Source organism: Jaculus jaculus, chromosome 14 (genome assembly GCF_020740685.1).
Source record: "Jaculus jaculus isolate mJacJac1 chromosome 14, mJacJac1.mat.Y.cur, whole genome shotgun sequence".
Lineage (NCBI taxonomy): Eukaryota > Metazoa > Chordata > Mammalia > Rodentia > Dipodidae > Jaculus > Jaculus jaculus.
This window is the reverse complement of record NC_059115.1, coordinates 84,159,723-84,184,257: the sequence shown is the minus strand read 5'-3', so window position 1 is coordinate 84,184,257 and position 24,535 is coordinate 84,159,723. Positions and strand designations below refer to the sequence as shown.

Below are 24,535 nucleotides of genomic sequence, written 5' to 3'. Positions count from 1 at the left end.
TGTAATTATATGAGAGTATTACAACCATTGAGATTGGGCCAGCTGACCTTTACTGGGGCAACAGGAAGAATATAGACTCTTTTGAAGGGGGCTGAGTGCTCAAGGAGAGTCCTGGTCTTCAAAGTCTGCTTTATTCCCCCTGGATTAGCAAATTGGCTCCCTACCTGGTAATGTAGAGTATAAGAAATGCAGGAAAGAGAAGGTCATTGAATTTGCAACATAGACTTGTGTTTTAGAAATGGCAATGGGCAGTGTGAAGCAGGTTTGCTGGGATGCCTGAATGGAGACCCCATGGGGCCATGAGGATGAACCTTGGCTTGCAGTAGAGACCCAGTGGAGATGCTGGGACCACGAGATGGCTGCTAAGGAAAACAGCCAGCCTCAATGAAGATTTCTAAGAGTGTGAGTAGCCTAGCTGAAGGGGTGGATTTGGAACTCCAGAGACTTGCTGGTTATAATTATTGGACTTGGAGCTACAGAGTTTGACGTTTGCCCTGCTTACATCTTGTATTAGTTGAATGTTTTATTTGCTATGCCCAATGCCATCTTTTGCAGTGTGAATGTTTATTCTGTGCCATTCTGGGTTTTGGAGAGAGATTTTTGTATTATGGCTCAGTTAAGACTTTGGATTATGGATTAATAAAAACTATAGAAGCTTTTAAAGTTGGACTGAATGCAATGTATCTTATATAATGTATGGTAATCAGTTTATGGGGACCAGGGGCACATTGTGGTTTGATTCAGGTGTTCCCCATAAACTCAGGGGTTCTGAATGTTAGGTTTCCAGCTGATGTTGGGAAGTAAAGCCTCCTGGAGGTGGTGTATTGTTGGGGGCAGGCTTAAGGGTGTTATAGCCAGTCTCCCCTTGCCAGTGCTTGGCACACTCTCTTGTTGCTATTGCCCACCTGATATTGACCAGGGGGTGATGTTCACACTCTGCTCACACTATTGTTTTCCCCTGCCATCATGGAGCTTCCCCTCGAGTCTGTAAGCCAAAATAAACCTCTTTTCTCCTACAAGCTGCTCTTGGTTGGGTGATTTCTACCAGCAATGCGAACCTGACTACAACAGGGAGATAAATTATGACTCAAGAAAAGATGACAAGACATTAAGAAAGAAGTAAAAAAGAGTCTTAACTAAGGAAAATGTTTAATAAACATATGTACAAATAAAGATGGATTTTTTAAAGCAACTTAATGTAATGTTTTTAGTGTTAATCTTTGTTCTCACTGTTGGCAAAATATACTTGGGCACACTGTACCAATTTATAGGATTCCTTAAAGCATTATCTTATATATTCATATTTGAGATCACAATTTAATTCGTTCATTCAAAGACCCTTTCTGAAAGTTGATTTTTTTTCTAATTCTTACTGTAATTGCATTGTTCTAATCTTGTATTATAAAGGCAGCTGCTTGCCTATCATTTGTACTTTCCTCGTTAATCCTGACTCAGTGAATTAACCTTTAATTACAGCCGTTAAAATTGAAATGAGCCTCTTGTCTGGCTGGGGCTGCCCCCTTGGAGTGCATGATTCTGAAGAAAATTTTTAGGGTCAATGAATATGTCCCATGTCATGTCTGATAGCTGTTAAAGATGTGAGGAGGTAAATGTTACTTCAGAAAAGATGTGCTTTAAATTTTTAGGAGATCTTCTTTGTTGACAGGAAAACAAAGTCAAAATAATCTTGTCAGTTTCTCAGTGGATCATGATATATTTTTAGCCACATTAAGAAAGCATATAAAATATGAAGAATGGGTTATTAAGATAACAATTAGTCAAATAATTTAAAACACTTATTCCCCATTTTATGGTCCTAATTACTGCAAGTTAAATAATAAAAGGAATGTGTAAAGGAGTACAGCTACTTCCTAGACCTGTCATAAACATATTAACAATAGTCCTTTAAGCTGACTTCAGTGGGAACAGGATCTACAATGATGAAAGTGGAAGATGGAAAAGATTAATTCCATTCACTTAAAGCCTATCTGATGAGCATATATGTTAAGGGCATATAAACTCCCCCCACCCCAGTTCTATCTTCTAGGACTTCTGACTCCAAACCCTATTAAGAGCATTTACCTTTCCACTATCAAAGACAAAGCAACCCTTCCCTTATGCAATGTTGATTGAAGTCTCTTCACTTAATTTCTCAGATCTCTAAAAATTTACAGTTGATAGGCTGGCAAGATGGCTTTGTGGTTAAGATGTTTGCCTGCAAAGCCAAAGAACCTTGGTTTGATTCCCCAGGACCCACATAAGCCAGATCAAGGTGGCACATTCATCTGTATTTCATTTGTAGTGGCTGAAGGCCCTGGTGCGCCCATTCTCTTTCTCTCTGTCTGTGTCTATGTCTTTCTCTCAGAAATAAATAATAAAAATTTTAAAAGAAACCAACAAAAACACTAATATATATTTTTTTAATTAGAGTTGAAAGGGACCTCAGAAAGTTTCGAGTTCCATAATTTCACAAGTGGGTTCTAAATGTAGCTTAAACCCTGATGAATTTTAGTGTAAATTTACAATATACTGTCCCAGATCACATATTCTATAATGTGTGCCAAATCTTCAGTGAAAATATGCATTGAATTTGTGGAATAGGCATTTAAAGAACTTGCTGTGACATCTATGCAGAACAGAGCAACTAATATAACCAACAAGGTATTCTTTACTAAGTTTCAAAATTATCAATGTTAAAGAGGTGGGTATAGCTCTAAGATAAAAGAGTGTGGGTTTAGCAGGCATGGGTCCTTGGTTTGGATCTCTATCACCAAAAAGATGGTGGGGGTAAGGTGTGAGGAGATAGACAATCTGTTCAATGCAAACTTTTGCTGTATTTCTGAGTTGTTTAAAAGTAAATTTTAGGCATAAATTCATCAATGAATACTTTGGTTTGTATGTCTAACAGACAAAGGAGCTTTAAGAAACCTCAGAATTCTTTATTTTCATACCTAAAACCAAAGGCCATTATCTTTATTTTCGATTACCCAGTACCCATGTAAATCAGAATTTGCATTTCCCCACCATTTCAGACATCTTTGCACAGCTGGCTTGCTTGAATCAGGACTCATTAAGATGTAGACATTACATTTGGATGGTATGTAACTTTACCTAAAGTGTGTATTTAAGCAAACGCTGAAATTCTCAGCTTCTTTTTACTTGAAATATATGGGCTTTTTCAGAGCCATGGTATAATACACATCCAATATTAATTTAATATTTAGGGGAGATATTTATAAATTCAGTAATGTAGAACAGCTGCAAGTTTAGAGAAATAACTCTGAATGATAGGCTTATAAAAGATGTATGTAATTGCATTCCTGAATGGTTTGAATAACAGTATGTCTGATACATTCCAAGATAAGTGGTTTTTACTTTTCTTTGATATTAGGGTCATATACTGTTCTTATCTATTTTTACTTCATGCTCTCATCTCTGGTAATAAATTAATTTCTTAGCGTTAGTTGGGAATGTACCCTGTAGCTGAATTCATTTATCTTTCTCTAAAGGGAAACAAAGTTTTTATGAATATTACAATAATATTTTACCTACTTAGGTCAGGTGTCTCTTGTTAAAAGATTTAATACTATTAAATAAGATATATTAATTTTTTCATACTATGCCCTTCCCTATGTCTAGAAAAATGCATCTGTCATGACCTTTAAGAATAGTGGTAACAGAGGTTAAACTGTCTAATAAAACATATTTAAGGGCTGGAGAGATGGCTTAGCGGTTAAGCGCTTGCCTGTGAAGCCTAAGGACCCCGGTTCGAGGCTCGGTTCCCCAGGACCCACGTTAGCCAGATGCACAAGGGGGCGCACGTGTCTGGAGTTCGTTTGCAGAGGCTGGAAGCCCTGGGGCGCCCATTCTCTCTCTCCCTCTATCTGTCTTTCTCTCTGTGTCTGTTGCTTTCAAATAAATAAATAAATAAATTTTAAAAAAAGAATATTTAATATGTTATTAACCAAATGCAGAGTAATTTAAGATAACAAAAAACTGAAAAAGTGTACTGTTCACTATAAATTTCACAATTCAACAGAAGCAGTAAGACTTGAAATATACAAGCCAACTGTCACACAAAGTTCAGCCAACTTTAGATATGGAAATTAAACCTATTAAAAAGAAACATATTTGAGGCTAAAGAGATGGCTCAGCCATTAAGGTGCTTGCTTACAAAGCCTAACAACCCAAGTTCGATTACCCAGTACCCATGTAAAGCCACATGCACAAAGTGGTACATGCATCTGAAGTATATTTGCTGTTGCTAGAGGCCCTGGCATACCCATTCTATCTGTCTGTCTCCTATTTCTCTGTTTGCAAATAAATAAATAAATAAATAAATAAATGAATAAATTCTTTTAGAAAAAGAGAGGCTGGGTGTGGTGGTACATGCCTTTAATCCCAGTATTCTAAAACACAACTAGGGGGAAAAGTCAAGCAGCATGGCATACCTTATAGTTTAATTTAAAAATTAAAGCAATTCATATCCAGAGCAGAATTAAATAGAAAGCAAGACAGAATATGGCCAGGCAATGGAAGCACAGAGTACTGTCAAACTTTAATTAAAAAATGTTTTCAATTTCAGCAGACCCAGGCCAGTGATTTTTCATTATTTTTATCACAGTTCCATGACTACTGACGTTCTCATCAGAAAAAATAAAGGATTTCCCCAAGTTTAAAATGACAAAATTATTTTTAATTTTAGCTTCTAATTTCTTTCTGTACTATTCTCAAAGGCATCTGATTTTAGTTGGACTTGTCTCTTAGCCCAGGGCTTGAGTACACCTTCACTTTTAAATATTTTAAAAAATATTCTATTTATTTATTTGCAACCACACACACACACACACACACACACACACACACACACACACACACACACACACAGAAAGAGACAGACAGACAGAATGGGCATGCCAGGGCCTCTAACAACTGCAAATGAACTCCAGATGCATGCACTACTTTATGCATCTGGCTTTGCAGGCAAGTGCTTTAACTACTGAGCTAGTTCTCCATCCCCCCCCCAACTTACTTTTTTTTTGTTCAGTTATATTTATTTATTTAAGAGTGACAGAGAGAAAGAGGCAGATAGAGAGAGAGAGAGAGGGAGGGAGGGAGGGAGGGAGGGAGGGAGGGAGGGAGGGAGGGAGAGAGAGAATGGGCACGCCAGGGCTTCCAGCCACTGCAAACGAACTCCAGACGCGTGTGCCCCCTTGTGCATCTGGCTAATGTGGGTCCTGGAGAATTGAGCCTAGAACCGGGACCCTTAGGCTTCACAGGCAAGCGCTTAACTGCTAAGCCATCTCTCCAGCCCACCAACTAAACTTTTAAAAACAAAGTATAAACGTATTTTTGAGAGGTCTCTTTGCATATATGACAAACTTTACATTGACCTGTTATCACTTTTATGATAAGATGACATGTTCATGAAACACCATGATTTAGTGAATGCTTGTGTTCTAATGCAATCTGCCCTTACAGAAAAACTAGAGGAAAAACTGGCACTGAAGCAGTGTAAGGGGCTGGGAGGGGGTGGGAGTTGATGGAAAACAACCCTAGTGCAACGAAGGAAGGAGAAAAAGTGGAGAAGCTGGGAAGAGAGCATGGCTAACTACTTAAGATCAAAACTCCACTCAAGAGAAACTGAAGTCCTAACTATAAGACAACTTCAGTCATGAGAACCATTATTATTATAATGCACAATCCTAATAATCCCCAAAATGCTTTAGTAGAAATTACATGGAGGGAATACAATTCTGCAAGTATTATTATTATTTAATAATTATTACTATTTTGGTTTTTTGAGGTAGGTTCTCATCCTAGACCAGGCTGTCCTGAAATTCACTATGTAGTCTCAGGGTGGTCTTGGACTCATGGCGATCCTCCTACCTCTGCCTCCCGAGTGCTGGGATTAAAGGCATGTACCACCATGGCAGGCTTTCCTCTGTTTTCTAATTAAGGTCTTACAATACTAATAGGGCCAGGGCCTCATTGCTCATCACATTGAGAGGTTATTTCATTAGCTGTCAAAGTTTTGCCTATATTAAATGAACGAATAAATGAATGAATGAATGAATGAATGCATAAGCCTATTTGCTCTTCAATGTTCTATGTCCCTTAGATAAGGTACTTGACAGAACTATGTTAAAAACTAACTCCAGAAAAGCTGTTTTTGTTTTGTGTATACACACACACACACACACACACACACACACACACATTCAGCCTGTCCAAATTTAAGGCACTTCATGTGGGTGAGTTTCCATCTTCCCATCGCTCTAGTTTGCCAACTCTTACAGAGGCGGGGCATTAGTTACTTGGCCTCTTGGCCATGCTGTCAATCTTTTCCTAATCATAGATAATTCCACACTGATTACTAACACTGTGCATGGATTCTGGGTGATTCTGTTGTTGCTACTGTTTGCAACACAGTAGCACATGATGATGAATCGAGAGAATCCAAAAGGTAAATTCAGAGAAAAGATTATAAAAATTAGCTTGCTATTACTTGAAAGAAAAGGTAGTTCAGATATCTAAATTTTAAATTGTGTCCAATGTTTAAATCATTTGTAACATTTTTTAGTGGTAATGGTATAGAGAGAAACAAGTAGGGCTGTGGTGGTTAGTGAATACTCATTTTATGTACATAATGAAGGAAACTGACACACATAGTTGGAACTGTATCTATAGAAATTTCCAAATGGGCAAGACTATGTTACAAAAATGAAAATGCATGCCTTTAAGGCAATTTTTCTTCTTTATTTTCACATGCCACTATTAGCTCCATGAGGGCAGGAACCTGGCCCATCTTGTGTACCATTTTATCTCTGGTTTCAAAATCTGGGCTGAATAAAAACCTAAATGAACACTTAACTGAAATGTGTCCTGTGATGTGTCCCATCAGTTACATTCTCCTCCTGGGACAAAATACTATTCAAGAAGCAGTTCATGGAAAGAAAGGTTTAATGTAATGTGGCTTATACTTTTGAGGTTAAGTTTCATCATGGCAGGGAATGCATGGCAGAAGCAGAAGCTGGCATCACACAGTCACATCAACTGGGTAGTAGAAAAGAGCATGAAACAGCAAATGGAACTGGGCTGTAATACTTCAAGGTCTTCCCCCAGTGATGTACTTCTCTGAGCAAGGTTGTACCTCCTAAAGCATCCACAACCTTCTCAAACAGCACCAACACTTGGGATTAAGTATTCAAAAACATGAATCTATAGGGATATTTTATGTTCAAGCCACTAAACTTAAGAATTTGAGGGCTGGAGAGATGGTTTAGCCGTTAAACGCTCGCCTGTGAAGCCTAAGGACCCCGGTTCGAGTCTCGGTTCCCCAGGTCCCACGTTAGCCAGATGCACAAGGGGGCACACGCGTCTGGAGTTCGTTTGCAGAGGCTGGAAGCCCTGGCGCACCCATTCTCTCTCTCTCCCTCTATCTGTCTTTCTCTCTGTCTCTGTCGCTCTCAAATAAATAAATAAAATATTAAAAAAAAAAAAGAATTTGAGTTCATCTGCAGACTAGACAAGACATTGTCCCAGCTCCTTAGAGGTCACCTCTAAATCCTTGGAATCACCTCAGTAAAACAAGTGACTTATGTGCAATAAGCCCTTTGGGTCCTTACCTGACAATTTAAGCCACAAACTGCTTTTGCTAATAAATTAATAAAGATGGACGGTAGAGAGCTGGTCTACCTAGAATGATCAACCATGTGCCTAGATGGTTGGAGTTCTGGGGCTACTTCATGTCAGCCCGACCTACAGGAACAGAGGCTATCCACTGAGCTGTGCCAATGGAAGTAGGCTAACACTGCCCACATAATGAAGCATCAAAGAGTCCCTGGACACCAAGGTTCAGTGAGCTTCCCTGACTGAGCATACCCTGCACACTGCCTACCTCATGTCAAAGCCACCCTCAAGTCATGTACTTGTAACTCTTTAGAACCCACTCCATGAGCCCCTCTCTTTTGCTGGTTCTAATTTGTATTCTTTGGCTGAAATACAATCTTATATTTTCCTGAGTTCTCTGAGATGTAACACATGGTTAATGCTGAGCATGATTTGGGGAAACCCTCAAATGTGCCCTTGGAATCAGAAATCTTGGACTATCTTAGGACTGTGCCCATTTCATCTTGACTTTGGCTAATGACATGTAGCACACTTTAACAAATTAGCCCCCACCCCCAGTTCCACTTTTTTCTTCACAGACTGTTCTTGGAATTACTGCTTCTCAATGTAATGCAATTTGTATTCTATAATGATCAATTTTCTTAACGAGCTTTCCTGCACCCTCCTAGACTAAAATCCATTTAGAGACTGTGATCCATGCAGATCAAATCTGTCATTTTTATGGTAGCTTCCTCACTATGGTTAGAGGCATGCTGTGGTGTTGTCTGCATAAGCAATCAGGAAGGACAGGTAGGCCTGTGGTAGCTGGAGCTTTGACAGCATGCTTCTGCATTCTCTATTTACCCCAAAGTACATCGCAATCATTGCTACTTTATGTGCCAGGACAAGGAGATACTAAAGAAGTAGTAAGTTAAGGACTCATTACTCCAGCTTTCCCATGAAAATGCATCATTAACACGCACCTCTGTCTTTAGACTTGGTTACTGCAACTTGCACACACTGTATCATGTCCACAGTGAACTATTAAATCTGAAATATTTTGAGTCCTTTCACATTCCCGGTCTCTACATGTACAACTTTCCTCTGTCAAGGATGCCATTTTTCTTTTCTGCCATTTAAGACAAACTCTTACTGTATTATTCAAGACTTAATAACCTGCTCTTGTGTGTGATTTTTTTTTTCTATCAGCTCCTTGTCACCAGGAGCAGCTAGTAGGTGTGTACAATAACAGCACACCATTTATAACCCTGACAACTTGTATTTTCTTCGGGGGACTGAGTTTCCTGATACCACGTTCATTTCTTTCACTCCTGTTAGTCTTTGTTCATTGTTCTTTTCTCCCCTTTTCCTCTTTCATGATTTTTCTTTCTCAAACCCCCTCCAATCTTTCTTCTTGTGCTGGAATCTAACCCAGGGTAAGCTAGGCAAGTGTTCTGCACTGAGCAGCCCATGAGCTCTCTGTTGATTCTTACAGAATGATGTTCCTCAGCATTCTATCCTCATTTGCCTCTGCTCATCTCCCTGCATAGACTCACCAATTTCCTTCCCTTAACCTACTGCCTGCATCCTGATGGCTTTGAAGTGTGTATATATATTTATGTGTATGTAGAGTTTTCCATAGCTGGTCCTAATTTTTCTCTGAAACTCCAAATGGATGTTTATATTCTCACTGTAAATCTCCAACTTGATTTTCCACAAGCACCTTGGAGTTGAAAAGTCCCAAGCAAAATACATTGTCTGTTTTTTTTCTCTTGTGTTTTACTTTGAATAACTGAGTGCTGCTATCTAGATAATGAGTGACACGGAAACCTGTTATCTAATCAGTCACAAAGCCCTCCCCTCACTGTCCTACTGTCCACACAGCTTTACAGAACAAAGATTAGACACTTGAAAATCTTCATGCTTCCTTTCAAAGCCTTCACAATATGGCTCCTAATCACTTTGTAGGTGTCACCTGACCCCACCTGTCTCCCAACTCAGAATTTTCATAGATGCTACATCTAGCTTCAACTTCTTATAAAAATGATACACTATATAACTTATGTTTAATCTGGTCATTCCTTGTGTACAAATTACTTGCCTTTTTCCTTATCAATAAACTCAGTCATTCAAGGCATAGTACAAGTTATCACTATCATTATTGATAGCCTTTTTCAGATTTGGTATTTTCTCTGTGCTCCTATGACACTTTTAGTCACTAAACTATAAGCTCCTTTAGGAAGGAACTATATCTCTTATCATCTGTAGTCTTGGCATAGTAACTTGGTCATATTGTATTTAAGGAAAAAAGAACAATGAATGAAGTGTTAAGGTGGACTGGCTATGAAGAAAAGCCTTGTCAGGTAAATCATGGTGTAATTAAGACTGTAAGGGCACACAAATACACTTTAATAATAATTATAAAAGGGTTACCACAAATGATACACAAGTCTACTTCTATAAATTTTAAGGAAACAAAAATATAGGAAACATCCTGTGGAATTTAAAAGCATAAGAAAAGTTCAAGTTTGGCTCCTATTTCTCTTTGGGTGATGGTAGCAACTACACAACATATTTATGAACTACAACTCATATTTGTGAAGTTAGGAAATGAACAAAATTATAAAAATGTAAATCATAAAATAAAGGATAACATTTTTTTCAGATCATCTGTGAGAAACAAACCAAATAACCCTCACATCAGAATCAATTATCTGGACCAAAATCACCAAACCCATGATCTTCCTTCTTCCAGAGTCATAAAGCCAAATTGAAGGTTACAGCTGTAAAATAAAATTCAAACATTTTAGGGCTAATATTTCATTGTTTATAAAACATATTTAGGTATTTAGGGAAAGTATAATCTCCAATTTGTAAAGTCAAAAATTGAAGTTTATACAAGTCAAAAAATTTCCCAAAATCACAATGATGACAAGTGACCCACAGCAGAAAAGAAACTAGGTCTTTGATTCCAAACTCAGTGCAATCCCCCAAGCATGCCCCTGCTATTTTTAATGAGTTGCTGGCATTTTAAGCTTGAACTCTGAAAGCATATTCTCACAGAAGCCTGCTGGCTTGTGGTCAGATGCACAAGAACCTCCAGCACTATACTTCGTTATGGCTATTAGACCATGGAGACACTGCCTGGGAACCTCATGATCTAGCAAGGGTATTTCCACAGATACAATTTAACACTTCGTGAACAAATCAACATCCTTTATATAAGTGATTTTTTTTTTTTTTTTTTAAGGTAGGGTCTCACTGTAGTCCAGTCTGACCTGGAATTCACTATGAAGTATCAGGGTGGCCTTGAACTCACGGCAATCCTCCTAATTCTGCCTACCAAGTGCTGGGATTAAAGGGATGCAGCTCCACGCCCAGTTCTAAACAAGTGATTGTTGAAGAAACATACAAATTGTCAAGGATGAGCCTCAGATTCATAATGGCACTCTTCAGTTAAAGCAGAATACATACGAAAAGCTTCAGATAACTATTATTTATTTATTTATGTTGTGTGTGTTTGTGTGTGTGTCTGTGTGTATGGAATCAGAACCTACAGTGTTGTTCCTCAAGTATGCCATCTACTTCTTTGTGGTCTGTACCTCACCAACTAGGCTATATTAGCTTCTCAGAGAACCCCAGGGATCCTCCTGTCTCTGCCTTCACAATGCCAGGATTACAGGCATGTACCACCATGCACAGGATTTTGCATGGGTGCTAGGGATCGGAACTCAGGTCCTCATGCTTGTGAGGAAGAACTTTATTGCCTGAGCCACCTCTCCAGCCCCTTCAGAGGTACTTTCCTACTATTCTCACATTAATACTAAATGATTCAAATACATAGCCATGCAAAACAAGACAAGGGAATTGCACACCAATATTTTCAATACTAGAGGTATTGAAATTTATTTTACTTTTTTTTTTCTTTGATTCAAAACTAGCTTTTGGGCTGGAGAGATGGCTTAGTGGTTAAGTGCTTGCCTGTGAAGCCTGAGGACCCCGGTTTGAGGCTTGACTCCCCAGGACCCACGTTAGCCAGATGGACAAGGGGGCGCACGCATCTGGAGTTTGTTTGCAGTGGATGAAGGCCCTGGCGCGCCAATTCTCTCTCTGTATGCCTCTTTCTCTGTTTGTCGCTCTCAAATAAATAAATGAAAATAAACAACAAAAAAATTATTCAATACTAGCTTTCTTCCCCCTCATTCTCCTCATCTCTAAAAGCAGCCCACTGTTTAGAAGACTGCCATATATGTGTTGTCAGGGCTTTGTTTAAACTCATGGTGTGCCCATTCTCTTTCTCTCTACCTATTTCTATCCTTCTCTCTCTCAAATAAATAAATAAAATAAACTCATGGCTGAACAATCATCTAGTGAAAATCTTCACGAACTAAGCCAAAGGTTGTCAATGAAATATTATAGCAGGATCTCAAATGCTTCTCATTTATGAAACCAGTCTGGTAGCCAAATGCTACTTAGTCTCATGCAAAGTAAAAACAAATGTTGTGTATATTTATCAACTTCATCAGTTTTCAAAACTAAAGCCTTTCCTTAACTGATGTTTATTAGTCATTATTAAAGATACATTCTAAATATAAGTCAAAGGTTTAGAATACTGAATTTCTTTCACATCTTTTCTCCTTCCCTCTCTCCTTTCCTTACTCTCTTTAGTCAGTCCTCTCCACTCCCTCTTTCTTTTCTGAGATAGTGTTTCATAATATTCCCAGGCTAGTCTTGAACCTGCAATTTCCTTCCACAGCCTCCCAAGGAGGTGAGTCTACAACTGCATGCCATCACACTTAGCGCTGTGTGATTTATTTTTTTTTTAATTACAAAAGCATTAGGTAAGAAGAAGGAACTGTTCTTTGGGTTTCTATGTAAGATATTTTGGTTATTTCAAAAAATAAAAATTAACAAATATATAAACAAGAAAAATAAACCATCCACTGGAGTAAATAAGTCACCAGTGAACTATAAAGTCCTTGCATCAGCTGAAAGAGTGCTTTATCACTTTGACACACCTACTTTAAATCATCCCAGTGTAACTGTTTGTCACTGCTTCAAAGCGCCATCTTTGAATGTAATAGAGAATACATACAGAATACCAGAGTTGAAAAGAAACATGGAGATCAGCCCTGCCATCATTTCAGTTGAGAAAATCAAATGACAGTTTCAATTTCATTTGACTACTTAGTGGTAGGGATCCAGAAATGCAGATGGTAGCTGTGTAACAAGATGTTAGCTTTATGGTAATAAGAAATTCAGTCATCCACATATTTCTATTTTGAAAGTATTATTTTTTGGCTAATATATGTACTATATGTTGATCAAATTAACATATAAAAATGGGGCTGGGGAGATGACTTAGTGATAACAGCACTTTCTCTGCAAAGAGAAGGGTGTGAGAAGCCCTGAGTTCAATCCCCAGGACCCACACAAGAAGCTGGGCATGGCCTCATGCCCATAACACTGGTCCTGTAAGAAGTGGACACTGGGGAATTGCTGATCACTGGTCAGCCATCTGACTGAAAATGGAAGCTCCAAATTCAGAGAGGGGCTCTTTCTCAAAGACACAACTTGGATGTGCAGTAAAGGAGGACATTCATACTTCTCCAGCCTCACATTCATCAGCACATCCATCTGCACACAAATACACATACCATACCATATGTAACATACACATACACAAAAACAGTGAAAAATTATGCAGGAGGAGAAAATCACGAGTTCATCCTTCACAGTTAGAATTATTATGCAATTTTTCTACTCTTTCATTTTCCCTATTTTACAACCACAATTGTAAACTTTTAAAAAACTGAGATCTATGTTATTTCTATATTTATTCTTCCCCTTTGCATTATAACATATTTTTGTATTTCATTGAAGATGCTAATAAAACAATTTTTAATGATTATACAAAATGTCTTATAGTATTTTTGCCATACCTTATACTATCATTTTTTCTCCTATCTTTAGATATTTAGGTTTATAAACAAACACACACATTTCTAATTATCTCCTCCTCAGAAGATTATTGGGTCAAAGAGAAGGACATTTTGATGATTCCATATACGGATGATCAGATGTACTTCCTGTTATCATAAAAGATGTACAATATCAAGCCTGTATCATTGTGTCCAATACACAGTAGAGGCTAAAGCTTTTGATATTTCTAGGCAAAATTTGGTTATTTATCCTCATCAATACACTGAACATTTCCATGCATCTATCATCAACTGTATTTCCTCTTCTATAAACAATGTATTTATATCATTTGCCCACTTTAAAATGTCTTATCAGTCAGAACAAGCCTACATAACAGTGTCCTGATAAGATGGGTCATGGGCATAGAGAACCCTGGGCTCCTCATGTGCACCCTTACAAGCATTCATCCTCCTCACCACTATTCTGATTTGTGATGAAGCATGCTATATTGTGTTCTTGCCCATTTTATAGTAAACATTCTAATCAAGAAAGGCCAGATATGGGGGAGGGGTACTGTAATCCCAGCACTCATCCAATTGTGGCAAGAAGACTGGGAGCTGGAGACCAGCCTTGCTACACAGGAAGACCTTGCTTCAAAAACAAACAAAACAAAGGCAAAATAAAGAAAATAAAGCAAAAATTAATTAGAACTGACTAATATAATGGCATTGAAACATACAGCATTATAGTAAAGAGCGGCAAGTGATCCAAAAATCGTACCATTGTGAATATGATGCCTCTATGGGCAGATATACAGAAGACAAACTGTCCTATCTCATGACAGTCTCATTTTAATTCAAGAAAACACAAGGTGGTACATTGTGTCTGGAGTGTATTTGCATTGACTAGAGGCCCCAGAGCACCCATTCTCTCCCTCTCTCTCTCTCTCTTATATAAGTAAATAAATAAAATATTTACAAAAAAGAAAAGGAGGAGCCTAAATGAAGAACACTGAAGGACTTCTCCTGCTCTTTGTTAGCCCACCTGGTACTGGTTTTGGAAGTTTGACAAATCAGGATAGAGATGGTCACTGGATTTTCAGCATTGTTTTTTGCTGTTGATCAATGGTCAACATAATTCAGGGTTGAAATCCCTGCATGGAGATCTGTAGGGCCAAGACATAGAGACACCCGGACTTTGGAGATGCCAGGACAATGAGATGGCCACAAAGGAAAGCTGCATACTCTTTGGGTGGGTCTTCCCAGAAAGCAAGCATCTAAGGCTGAAAGGGAGAAAACTGGAGCCCAGAAATTTTTGTCATGGGTCCCAGATGCCTGACATGAAGTTGCATGATTTAGTGTTGGCCCTGCTTGTATTGGTTCAGTCTTTCCTTATTATGCCTCCCTTGTTGCAGTGGGAATATATATGCTATGCTATTATGTGTTAGGAGTATGTAGTATGTGTTTTGATTCTACAGGTTCACCATTAAGAAACCATCTTGAGATTCAGATCAGACTTTCAACTTTGGACCTTTAGGGCTGATAAAGACTATGGGGACTATTAAAGTTGGACTAAATCCAATTTGTATCATGAGATAGTTAGGAGCCTGTAGTGCCAGGGGCATAATGTGGTTTGAATGAACTGTTCTCGGTCACCTAATATGTTTATAACACTTGGTCCTAGGCTACTGGTATTTTGGAAAAGTGGTAGAGCATTTGGGAGATGGAGGAAATGTGTAGCCTTGAGGTTTATTAGCAAAGCTTATCAGTACTAGCAAGCTCACTTACACTACTTTCTTCCCCTGCTGATTTGCACATGCCATTCATTCCCTGCTATGCTGAAACTTCCATTTGGAACTCTAAGTCTGAAATAAATGAGCTCCTTCTACCAAAAAAAAAAAAAGGAAAAGAAAACTAAATTAAAGCTAGAAACAAAACCTTCTGTAACTTCGGACAAATGTTCTTTTAGCATAAAAGCTTGATTCCAGGATTATATTATCACCAGCTGACTTATAAATATTAAAAAAGATGATTAACATGTAGCCCCTTATCTCTTGCTCTTTGTGGTTTCTTATTTTCATCATTTGTAGCGATTTATACTGATTTTATTAGTTTGTATCAACCTTTAACTGGTTTTGGTAACAAGCAGTCAGTATTCTCACTCCTTTTAGTCTTTCAGTAGGACTCAGTTATTTTTGTATGAGCATACCCACATGCAACCTTAACAGCAGGGGGAAAAAAAAAACAACTTTTTTTCTGATTCACACTTTATTCCCTTTAGAAATCTATAACAATGTAATACAAAAGCACTAAAAGAAAATACTTAATAGGTGTCAGACAACGCCATTAACATTTTATATATATTAACTCATTTTAAAGACCAAACACACTCCTATGAGGTAGGAAGATAATTGTCAATATTTAACAGATAAAAACAACTGGAGATGCACACTGGTGAACTGACTTTTGGTTGCTGCTGGTGAATGAGTGGTTGCCATTCTCCTGAGCACTGCTGGACTGTTCCATTCTATCAGCTTTGAGGATTGTGAACTGTTTCTCTTCCCTCTGCTGCCTTATGCAGCAGTCTTTTATTTTATTTTATTTTTTGTGCAACTTTGGATGGAGCATTTTTCTTTCCTTTAAGGAGGTCAGCCCAATAAATGTTTTCCTTACTATAAAAGGACAAATGTTTCATTTACTTTGTGATGAATGGAAACTTACTAAGTTTTGCTGATCTCAACTGCATTTTTTTTTTTTTTTTTTACAGCTAACAAGGCATACGGTCCATCAGCACACATATCAGCTCCCAAACATAAGTTAATATTTACTGAATGGTGCCACTGTGCCACCCACGGTTTTTGCAGTGTTGTCCCATAACTCTCACAGAGATCCTGTAAGGAAGACATAACCCACACAGGAAGCTAAGGTATAGAGGTGCTACTTGCTTATCTGCCCAGGGCCACATAGCTGGTAAGTGGCCAAGTAGGGCTCTGATACAAGAGTGCAAGTTGGTATTTGTAGGCTATAACTACCTACTAAGTTTTTAGGAACCACCTGTTCTGTTAAAGGAAGTATCTGCTTTACTATGGATTTCTGACTATATTTTGCTTTTTTGCATCTAATACAACTGCTTAATAAATATTTATTACTTGAATAAATAAAAAGCTCCTTAGTTTCTATGTTTCTCCCATCTCTTTTAATATGTCCTTTCCTGTCAGAAATAAGAGCAAATGAAAACTCAAATATCACTTACTCAATTCTGCATGGTTAGGAGAAAAGCTCATCCTATACCCAAGAAGAATATTGCAGCTTAACAGTTATCACCTGTACTTTCTAGGCAAGCTGACCAAAATGTGAACAGAAATGCAAATCACTTTTCTCAGTATTCTGTTGCCTGATCCTGGTGTACCATGTTTGCTCCAGGGAGAGATTTTAAAATAATATATCCTTCTTCACTTCTGGTAGAAGTGACCCAGCCAAGCCTGGGTCTCAGTGAGTATACAAGATCAATTCAAGTTACAGGTGGTGATCCAAGATTGTCCACCAGCCTCTCTTAGTAGATTTCTGACAACAGATGAACAGAGGGTTAGGTGCATAAACAGATCATGAATCCTAGGCAGCACACTGGATTTAAAGTGAAAGGTTAGTGGGTATATGACACATGCTAACACAGAAACAAGTAAGTAGAGTTTCAGATACTATGATAAGTTGATAGTTTTAAGATGATTCTGTGATAGGCAAGATTCTCACCTCACCCTACAAATAACATAAAAAATTACTATACAAGGGCATGTAAATAATTCTATGATGATCACACAAAGAAAAATGCCATCTTATGTGCTTATAATGAAACAGTTGTGAGGTTTTTTGATTTTTTTTTTTTTAGACAAGTCCAGTGGACTGGCATTTTTTTAATGCAAGACAGCAAGAGAGAGAGAAAAAAAAACTGATATGGCAGGGCCTCTAGCCACTGTAATCAAACTCCAGGCATGTGTGCCACCTTGTGCACATGTGCAACCTTGTGCATGTGTGCCACTTTGTGCACATGTGCAACCTTGTGCACTTGCATCACCTTGTGCATCTGGCTTACATGGGACCTGGAGAGTTGAACATCGGTCCATAGGCTTCGAAGGCAAGTGGCTTAACTGCTAAGCTATCTCTCCAGCCCCAGTTGTGAGATTTTAATAACCTATAATAAACATGTATGTGGTGGGAATAGAATGATTATAGGTATGAAAGTTGGCTAATATAGACAATAATTAATTAATTTTGATACTGGGACTTGAATCCAGAGCAATGAACTCCAGCATGAGCAAAACCCCTAGCTCTTAAACAATAATTCTCTACAGCACATATCAGAGATAGTAGTGTTCCACATGAGGACATCTCAGTCAACAACAGACCACACATACGTACTGCTTAGAGATAGCACAGCACACTCGTACATTCCCACAATGAAATTACCTAGCAACATACGTCACAGGACATATCCTTCTGAAGAGACACCAGACTGTCTATAAACTACCTTAATGTGGCAAAGAATCCCTGAATGTCACAGACATAAAACAATATCAGACAAAATGTGCACATAATAATTAAATGTAGGAAACGAGCAGAATTAAATTGAGACAGAATAACAGTTTAGATAAATTTAAGAAACATTTACAAATTAAAAGGTCTTATCTGAATTGAATTTTTGCTGGAAGGGACATTACTGAAGAGTAAGAATCCACATCAATCATTTGTTTTCTAATAAAAATGATCATAGGCAACATATGATCAGAGGTATTTTATCAAAATCACAGAAAAATAACTTACATTGATGACTGATGAAGAACTTGACAAGTTTAAACCTTCAAGATCAGCTATCAAACTTGGAGAAAGAGCTGGTGTGGGAAGTGCAATTGGAGTGGATACAAGGTTAACTGTTAAAAAAAAAATAAGGCCCAAATTAGCAAATGTGCATGAAAATTCAATTCAAATTATTAAAACATTTTTATTTTGTTAGTATATCTAATTAAATTACTTTGATTAATAAATTTATGACAGTTCTATTTAACATCTTGATTTAGTCAAGTTATCAAGTCACAGCAGATATTAGTTTTAGCTTTCAAAACATAATGGCAAAACCTATAACCAAATAAGGATATAAATATCTTGAGTAACAGTTTTGGAAAATTTTTAGCACTGACATTTATTGTCCACTAAAAGAAAAAGGTGAAGAAACATTTTCCACACTAGTATAAAGAACAATGGTTTTCCAGAGAGTTTTCCAGCTGCACCAAATGGTTTAAGAGGATGTTAAAATCATTTTTCTATTTCCTTCTCCACTCTAACTAATTAGGGTCTAGGTTGTCCAATTCAATTCCCTTCTAATTATACTCTGTCACAAAGTTTTGTACTAGATAGAAATGTTTTATTCATGCCCAAATGGGTATGTGCTGGGGAGAAGAGGTACCTGCAGTTAGAAAACTTTTAAAAGCAGAAATCCAATCATATATTTGCCTGCTTAACTCTTCATGGCTCATAACCAACTCTGTAAGTCCGACTCCTTAATGAAGCATGCAAGGTCCTTGATGGTCTAGCTCAGCCTTGTGCAACAGAACCTTCCAGGATAAAGGAAATGTTCTGTATCTGTGCTGCCCAATATGGTGGCCATTAGGCTAATGTGCTCTCTAATTGTAGCTAGGATGACTAAAAGCAGGCGTTTTTAATTTTAATTACTTTAAATTGCAGTAGTTCTATGCAGGTAGTGGCTACCGTGTGGAACAGCTCCAGCTCCGCTGGCCTCAGCTGCTTTAGCTCTTTGGAATAGCTGCTCCAAAACTGCACTCTAGCCAACCTGCCCAGAGGCACTCTACTACTCACCTTCCAACTTCCACCCTGTTAATGCGGCATGGATGCCATCACTGTCCCACAGTTTATGTGAACAACCTTCTATAACTGTATTTACATAACAGAATTTGTGTCCTCCCATGGTTTCATTTCTCCTAGTCTATATGAACACACTCAGACTTACTGACTTTTAGTGTTTAGTACTTTCTCAACTGTTCACTAAATTGAAATAAATTAAAATGTGGAAAAAGTTTTATCTTCCAATACATTCTCACTCCAAACTAACACTAGAGGGAGTAACATTTACTTAATTTGACACCACTTTTCAGAGTATCTTTTCAGCATAGCGTCCTGTAAATTAGGCAGAAGAAATATTAATTCATAAAGGTAACAATAAATGTTTCTTTTTATGACATGATCTCTGTGTTCATGTAATTTAAAATTTTTTAAAAGAGAATCTTTTAAAAAAATAAACTAACAGAATGTGGAGATGGTTCAGGGCTAAAGGTATTTGCTCTGCCAACCTGCTGACCAGAGTTCAGAACCCATGTAAATCCCATCTGTAATCCCAGCATATTTATGGTAATTGCAGACAGAGTCAGGAAAATCCCAAAGCTTGTGGGCCAGCTAGTCTGGCCTTCCCAGCATCAAATAACAAGAGACCCTGTCTTAAACAAGGTAGAAAGAGAGGATGAACATTTTCCCCTGGCCTCCCCACATATGCACCCACACTCAAAAAGTAAGGGCTGGAAAGACTGCTCAGTGATTAAGGCTCTTGCTTGCAGAACCTGATGATGGCCTGGGTTCAACTAATTCCTCAGTACCCACTTAAAGCCAGATGCACAAAGTGGCACATGCATCTGGAAACTGTTTGCAATAGTAAAAGGCGCTGGCTCACCCATTTTCTCTCTCTCTGTTTGCAAATAAATAAATAAAAATATTAAAATAAATAATATAGTTTACAAATTATATTTCATGAAAAAGTACTTTAGTTATTGGCAAGAGAATACTACAGACAGGCTGTGATGTGGAAAATTGAATGTGGGAGTGGAATTTATGCTCTAAACACAGGGGTGTCTGACTTTTTTGACACTGTGACAAGATACTGTCATTTACAAATGGGTTAGGCCTCACTCAGCTTTCCTGGAATTCTTTAGACTTGCAAGTTGGGCACACCTGCAGGAGATTGTTAAAAATCTACTAATCAGAGGAGTGGCATGATGCAGGGTGATTAGTTGACAACCATGCAAGGAGACTAAGGACAGAGATGGAAAGAGGAACAAAGTACTGGTAAGGGTTGGGCCTGGGGTACACCTGGGACCCTAGTACTTGGGAGACACAGGCCATGAGGATAAGGAGTTTGTTGCTAGCCTGGGCTACAGAGAAAGACCCTGTCTCAAACAAACAAATTAAAACTGAAAAGCAGCTTTGACAGGCAATGGAAGTGAGAAGGCTTTGAAAATGTCTGTATACTAAAATCTGGGGCTTAAAGAGATAAAGACTTGCCAAAGTCACAAAGCAGGAAAATGGTGAGGCAAGTATAGGGAGAAACTGGCTCTTCTAACTAGGACCTTAGTATGGTGCCTTTCACAACAGTGTGCGACTTATGTGGGGGGAGAAGGGGGGATTCTTAATGTATGTTTGTCCATTTGTTAGTTCACCTATACATCTGTCTATCCATCATTCATCCATTCAAAATAGTACATGCTGATGTAAATGTGGTAGTTTGAATAGATGGCCCCCAATATATTCACTTTTTATTGTTTGTAGTTTGCATCTGCAGCCACCTGGCTAGAGGCAGTGTCACTGGGTGGATCTTAAGGTGTGGTGGTGGGTTTCAAATCTCAATCTAAAGATATGCAAAGTGTGCCTAGCTGGAGTTCCTAAAGTGTGCTGTGTGGCTTTTGGCTTTTTGGCTTCTGCTTCTCTCTCTGTGTTTGGGCCTGTGAAGGCAGGCCAGCTTCTTCTGCCATTACAGAACTTCCACTGGATCTGTAAGCTGCAATAAATCCCTTCCTCCATAACTGTGCTTGGTTTGGAAGTTCATTTCAGCAAACATAAAGCAGTCTCTTACAGTAAATAATAAAAACAAATTAATGTGAAACTGCCTCTAATTTCAACTATAGCTTGGCTGGATAACATGCATTGGCCAGTTTCACTGCTAAAATGAAAAGGATGCATTGCTTCAATGTCCATTGAGAGAACACAAGGCTCTGGTATGGGAAACCACACAATGGCTGGAAAGAAGCAATTGATCAAACAGTCCATCAGTCTGGTGCGGAGTTGCTTCCATGGAGAATCAGAACAATAGTCACAATGGTAAGCAAAGTTGTCAGATTACAAACCCATTTCATTTTCTGCCTTTTACTTTTAAAACTTTCTACAAAACACTCTTTTCTTTGCTAAAATCTATGCAATATGTGAATTATTCAATTATTCTTCTGATCAAAGTTTTTCTTCAAAATATAAAAATGAAATAGTAGGTAACGGTTCACAAACTGGTTAAAGGATGCTAAGGCCCAAGGCTTTGAGCATGGCAACACGCCTCAAGCAGTTCATTAGGTTTGATTTCATTCGACACTGCAGCCAGTCTCTACTGGAAATACTAAGTACAGGTGTCCTCAAGGCACACTTCTGGCATGAGACAGTGGCTCTTTCCCGTCTTCCTAGATAACCCTCCCTTGCTCTTGCCCCTAGACACTTGGCTTATGTGACCTATACAAAGCTCAGGGGTTAAATGCTGATCATATGAGGTGGGTTACACACCAGGACCTTTGTCAAATTACCAGAACTCTCTACCCCCACTCCTATTCCATTCAGTGTGGCAATCTAATTGGTAACTGGTATGGTTTGAATATGAGCAGTCCCCCACAGTTCAAGTGTTGGCAGCCTGGTCTCCATTACTTTGGGAGGTATTGACAACTTTAGCTGGTGTCTCTAGCTATAGGATGTAGGTCACTAGGGTAGGGTCTTTCAAGGGTATCTTGTATCTAGCCTCTCCTTGTCTTTCTCTGCTTCTAGACCACTGCAAGTTGAGAATCTTCTTCCTCCACATGCTTCCACCTGTTCCATGTTTTACTTCCTCCTCTTACCCAAATAAATGGACAAGGTGGGCCATGGCTCAGATAGACCATGAACCAAAATAAATCCTTTTTCTTTATAGTTGTTTCCTCAGGTATTTGTCACAGCAAGGGGAAAGCCAACACACAAACTTATCTATTATTCCCATGACATTTTGAGTGTTTCTTGGGTAAGAGTAATGCTGTATTTACTTAGAATCTATGGCCTATAGCAGATGGCTTACATCACAGCAGGTGTTGAGTAAATAGTTCCTAAATGAAGAAATGGTCAAGTTCAGCATTTACAGTTCCTGGTGTACAGTGTATAGTAAGCAAGAAAGTAAAGAAGTATCTGCTATTTCTTGAAGCCTAATCTAACTCATCAGCTGAGAGCTCAAGCCACCACAGGGTAGATTTCACAATGTGGCAAACAAACTGCTTGTTACAGGCAGCAGACAACCACTATGGGCTAATAGGCAATTTAGAATGAAGCCAGGAGCCTTGTGCTTGTCTTGAACTATGGGACTAGAGCATACTTTTTCCACAGACCTCTGTAGCGTTCTATTTGGCGTTTGCCTCTCTCAATACACTCTGCAACTCTACTTTCCATTCTTTTCTATATGCTTATATGCAAAGGTATATAAACATATACTTTTTTTAGGTCCAGAACTAGATTTTTGTTTTCTGAAGCAAATAACACCTAGCAAAGTCTCCTGCACTTTGTAGATATGTCCACAAATATTGGCTTAACTGAATCAACAGTAGTTTCAAGTACATGACTAGAGAAAACTTTTTAAAGAAAAATTAAGTATATAGGTATTAAAAAAGAGAAATACATATTATGTGAGTTCTAAAATCAAGTTAGAGTGAAATTTCCTTTAAAAAATTTTTTATCTCAGGCTGGAGAGATTGCTTAGTAGTTAAGGCATTTACCTGCAAAGCCTAAGGACCCTAGTTCAAGTCCCTAGTACCCACGTAAGCCAGATGCACAAGGTGTGTCTGGAGTTCATCTGCAGTGGCGTTAGGCCCTGGCACATCCATTCTCTCCCTATCCACCTCTTCTTCTCTTCCCCCTTGCTTTCTCAAATAAATAAATAAAATATTTTTTAAAAATCATTAAATTTGAAAAAAAAAATTTCAAGGAAATTTCCATGGCTACATACAAAACCTGTAACAACTATATTTTACAGATTTCCATTTTTTTTACATGCTCTGTATTTGTCTTTTTACTTACAATATTACAACAAACCCTTACAGTTTATCAGTGTCTTAGCTGAAGGTATTTATCCAAATGGATTAAGATAGCAATGTGTAAAAGTAAAGTGACTCTGAGCTGGGCCCTCTAGCCTGTTATCAGAAGGTACAGGGGAGTGTTTTCAGCAGGACGAGCAGCATGGAGCCTCTTGGCAAGAAGCTGTGCAGTATGCTTGAGCAGTGTAAGGCAGTAGAATAGTTAGTAATGTGGATAAGAGAAACAGTTAATCATCTATGAACTTAGAGACCTAAGGAGGGAGTATATACGTTAGTTCAAATGCAGAAGTAAGCTAGTAAACTAAAGGGCTTTAAGCAAGGAAGGAATAAGATTTCACTCTGTACTTCATTGATAGATACTACTACGTCATACGTACATATAATTTAAGTTTGATAGGTGCTGCTATAATGACTCCAAAAAAGCAGTGCCTATCTGCACTCTGACTAAAGCATATATACAGTGTATATCTCTCCAAACCTCAGCAATAAGGGTTGATGCCAAACTTTAGAATCTGTGCTAATATGTACAAAATAATTCAGATTTTGCTGCAATATGCTTTTTGTGTACATTTGTTCATTAAGTACACATTTATGTATGGATGGGTGTGTGCATGCATACACATGCTTGTGGAAGACAGAGGTCCATTGTCTTCCTCAATTGCTCTCCATTTTGTGTTTTTGAGACAGAGTATCTCACGGAACTTGGAGCTCAAATTTGTCTAGACTAGCTGGCCAGCCAGCCCCAGGGATCCTTCTGCCTCTGCCTCCCCAGCCTAGGATTACAGGCATGTGCCACTATGCCCAGCTTTAAGTGTTTTATCAACTAAGCCCCATGGCTGCAATTTATAAAAATAACAT

The 24,535-nt window shown here is 38.3% G+C and overlaps 1 protein-coding gene across 4 annotated transcripts in view; it reads right to left on the bottom strand.

The window, feature by feature from the left end:
- Positions 1–24,535, bottom strand: part of Ap3b1 (adaptor related protein complex 3 subunit beta 1) — a 242,170-nt gene that overhangs the window by 59,219 nt on the left and 158,416 nt on the right. For all 4 annotated transcript variants that reach the window (XM_045133439.1, XM_004651665.3, XM_045133440.1 and 1 more), the window contains exon 22: positions 18,351–18,457. In XM_045133439.1, the coding sequence (XP_044989374.1) occupies positions 18,351–18,457 (107 nt within the window). The remainder of the gene's footprint in view (positions 1–18,350; positions 18,458–24,535) is intronic.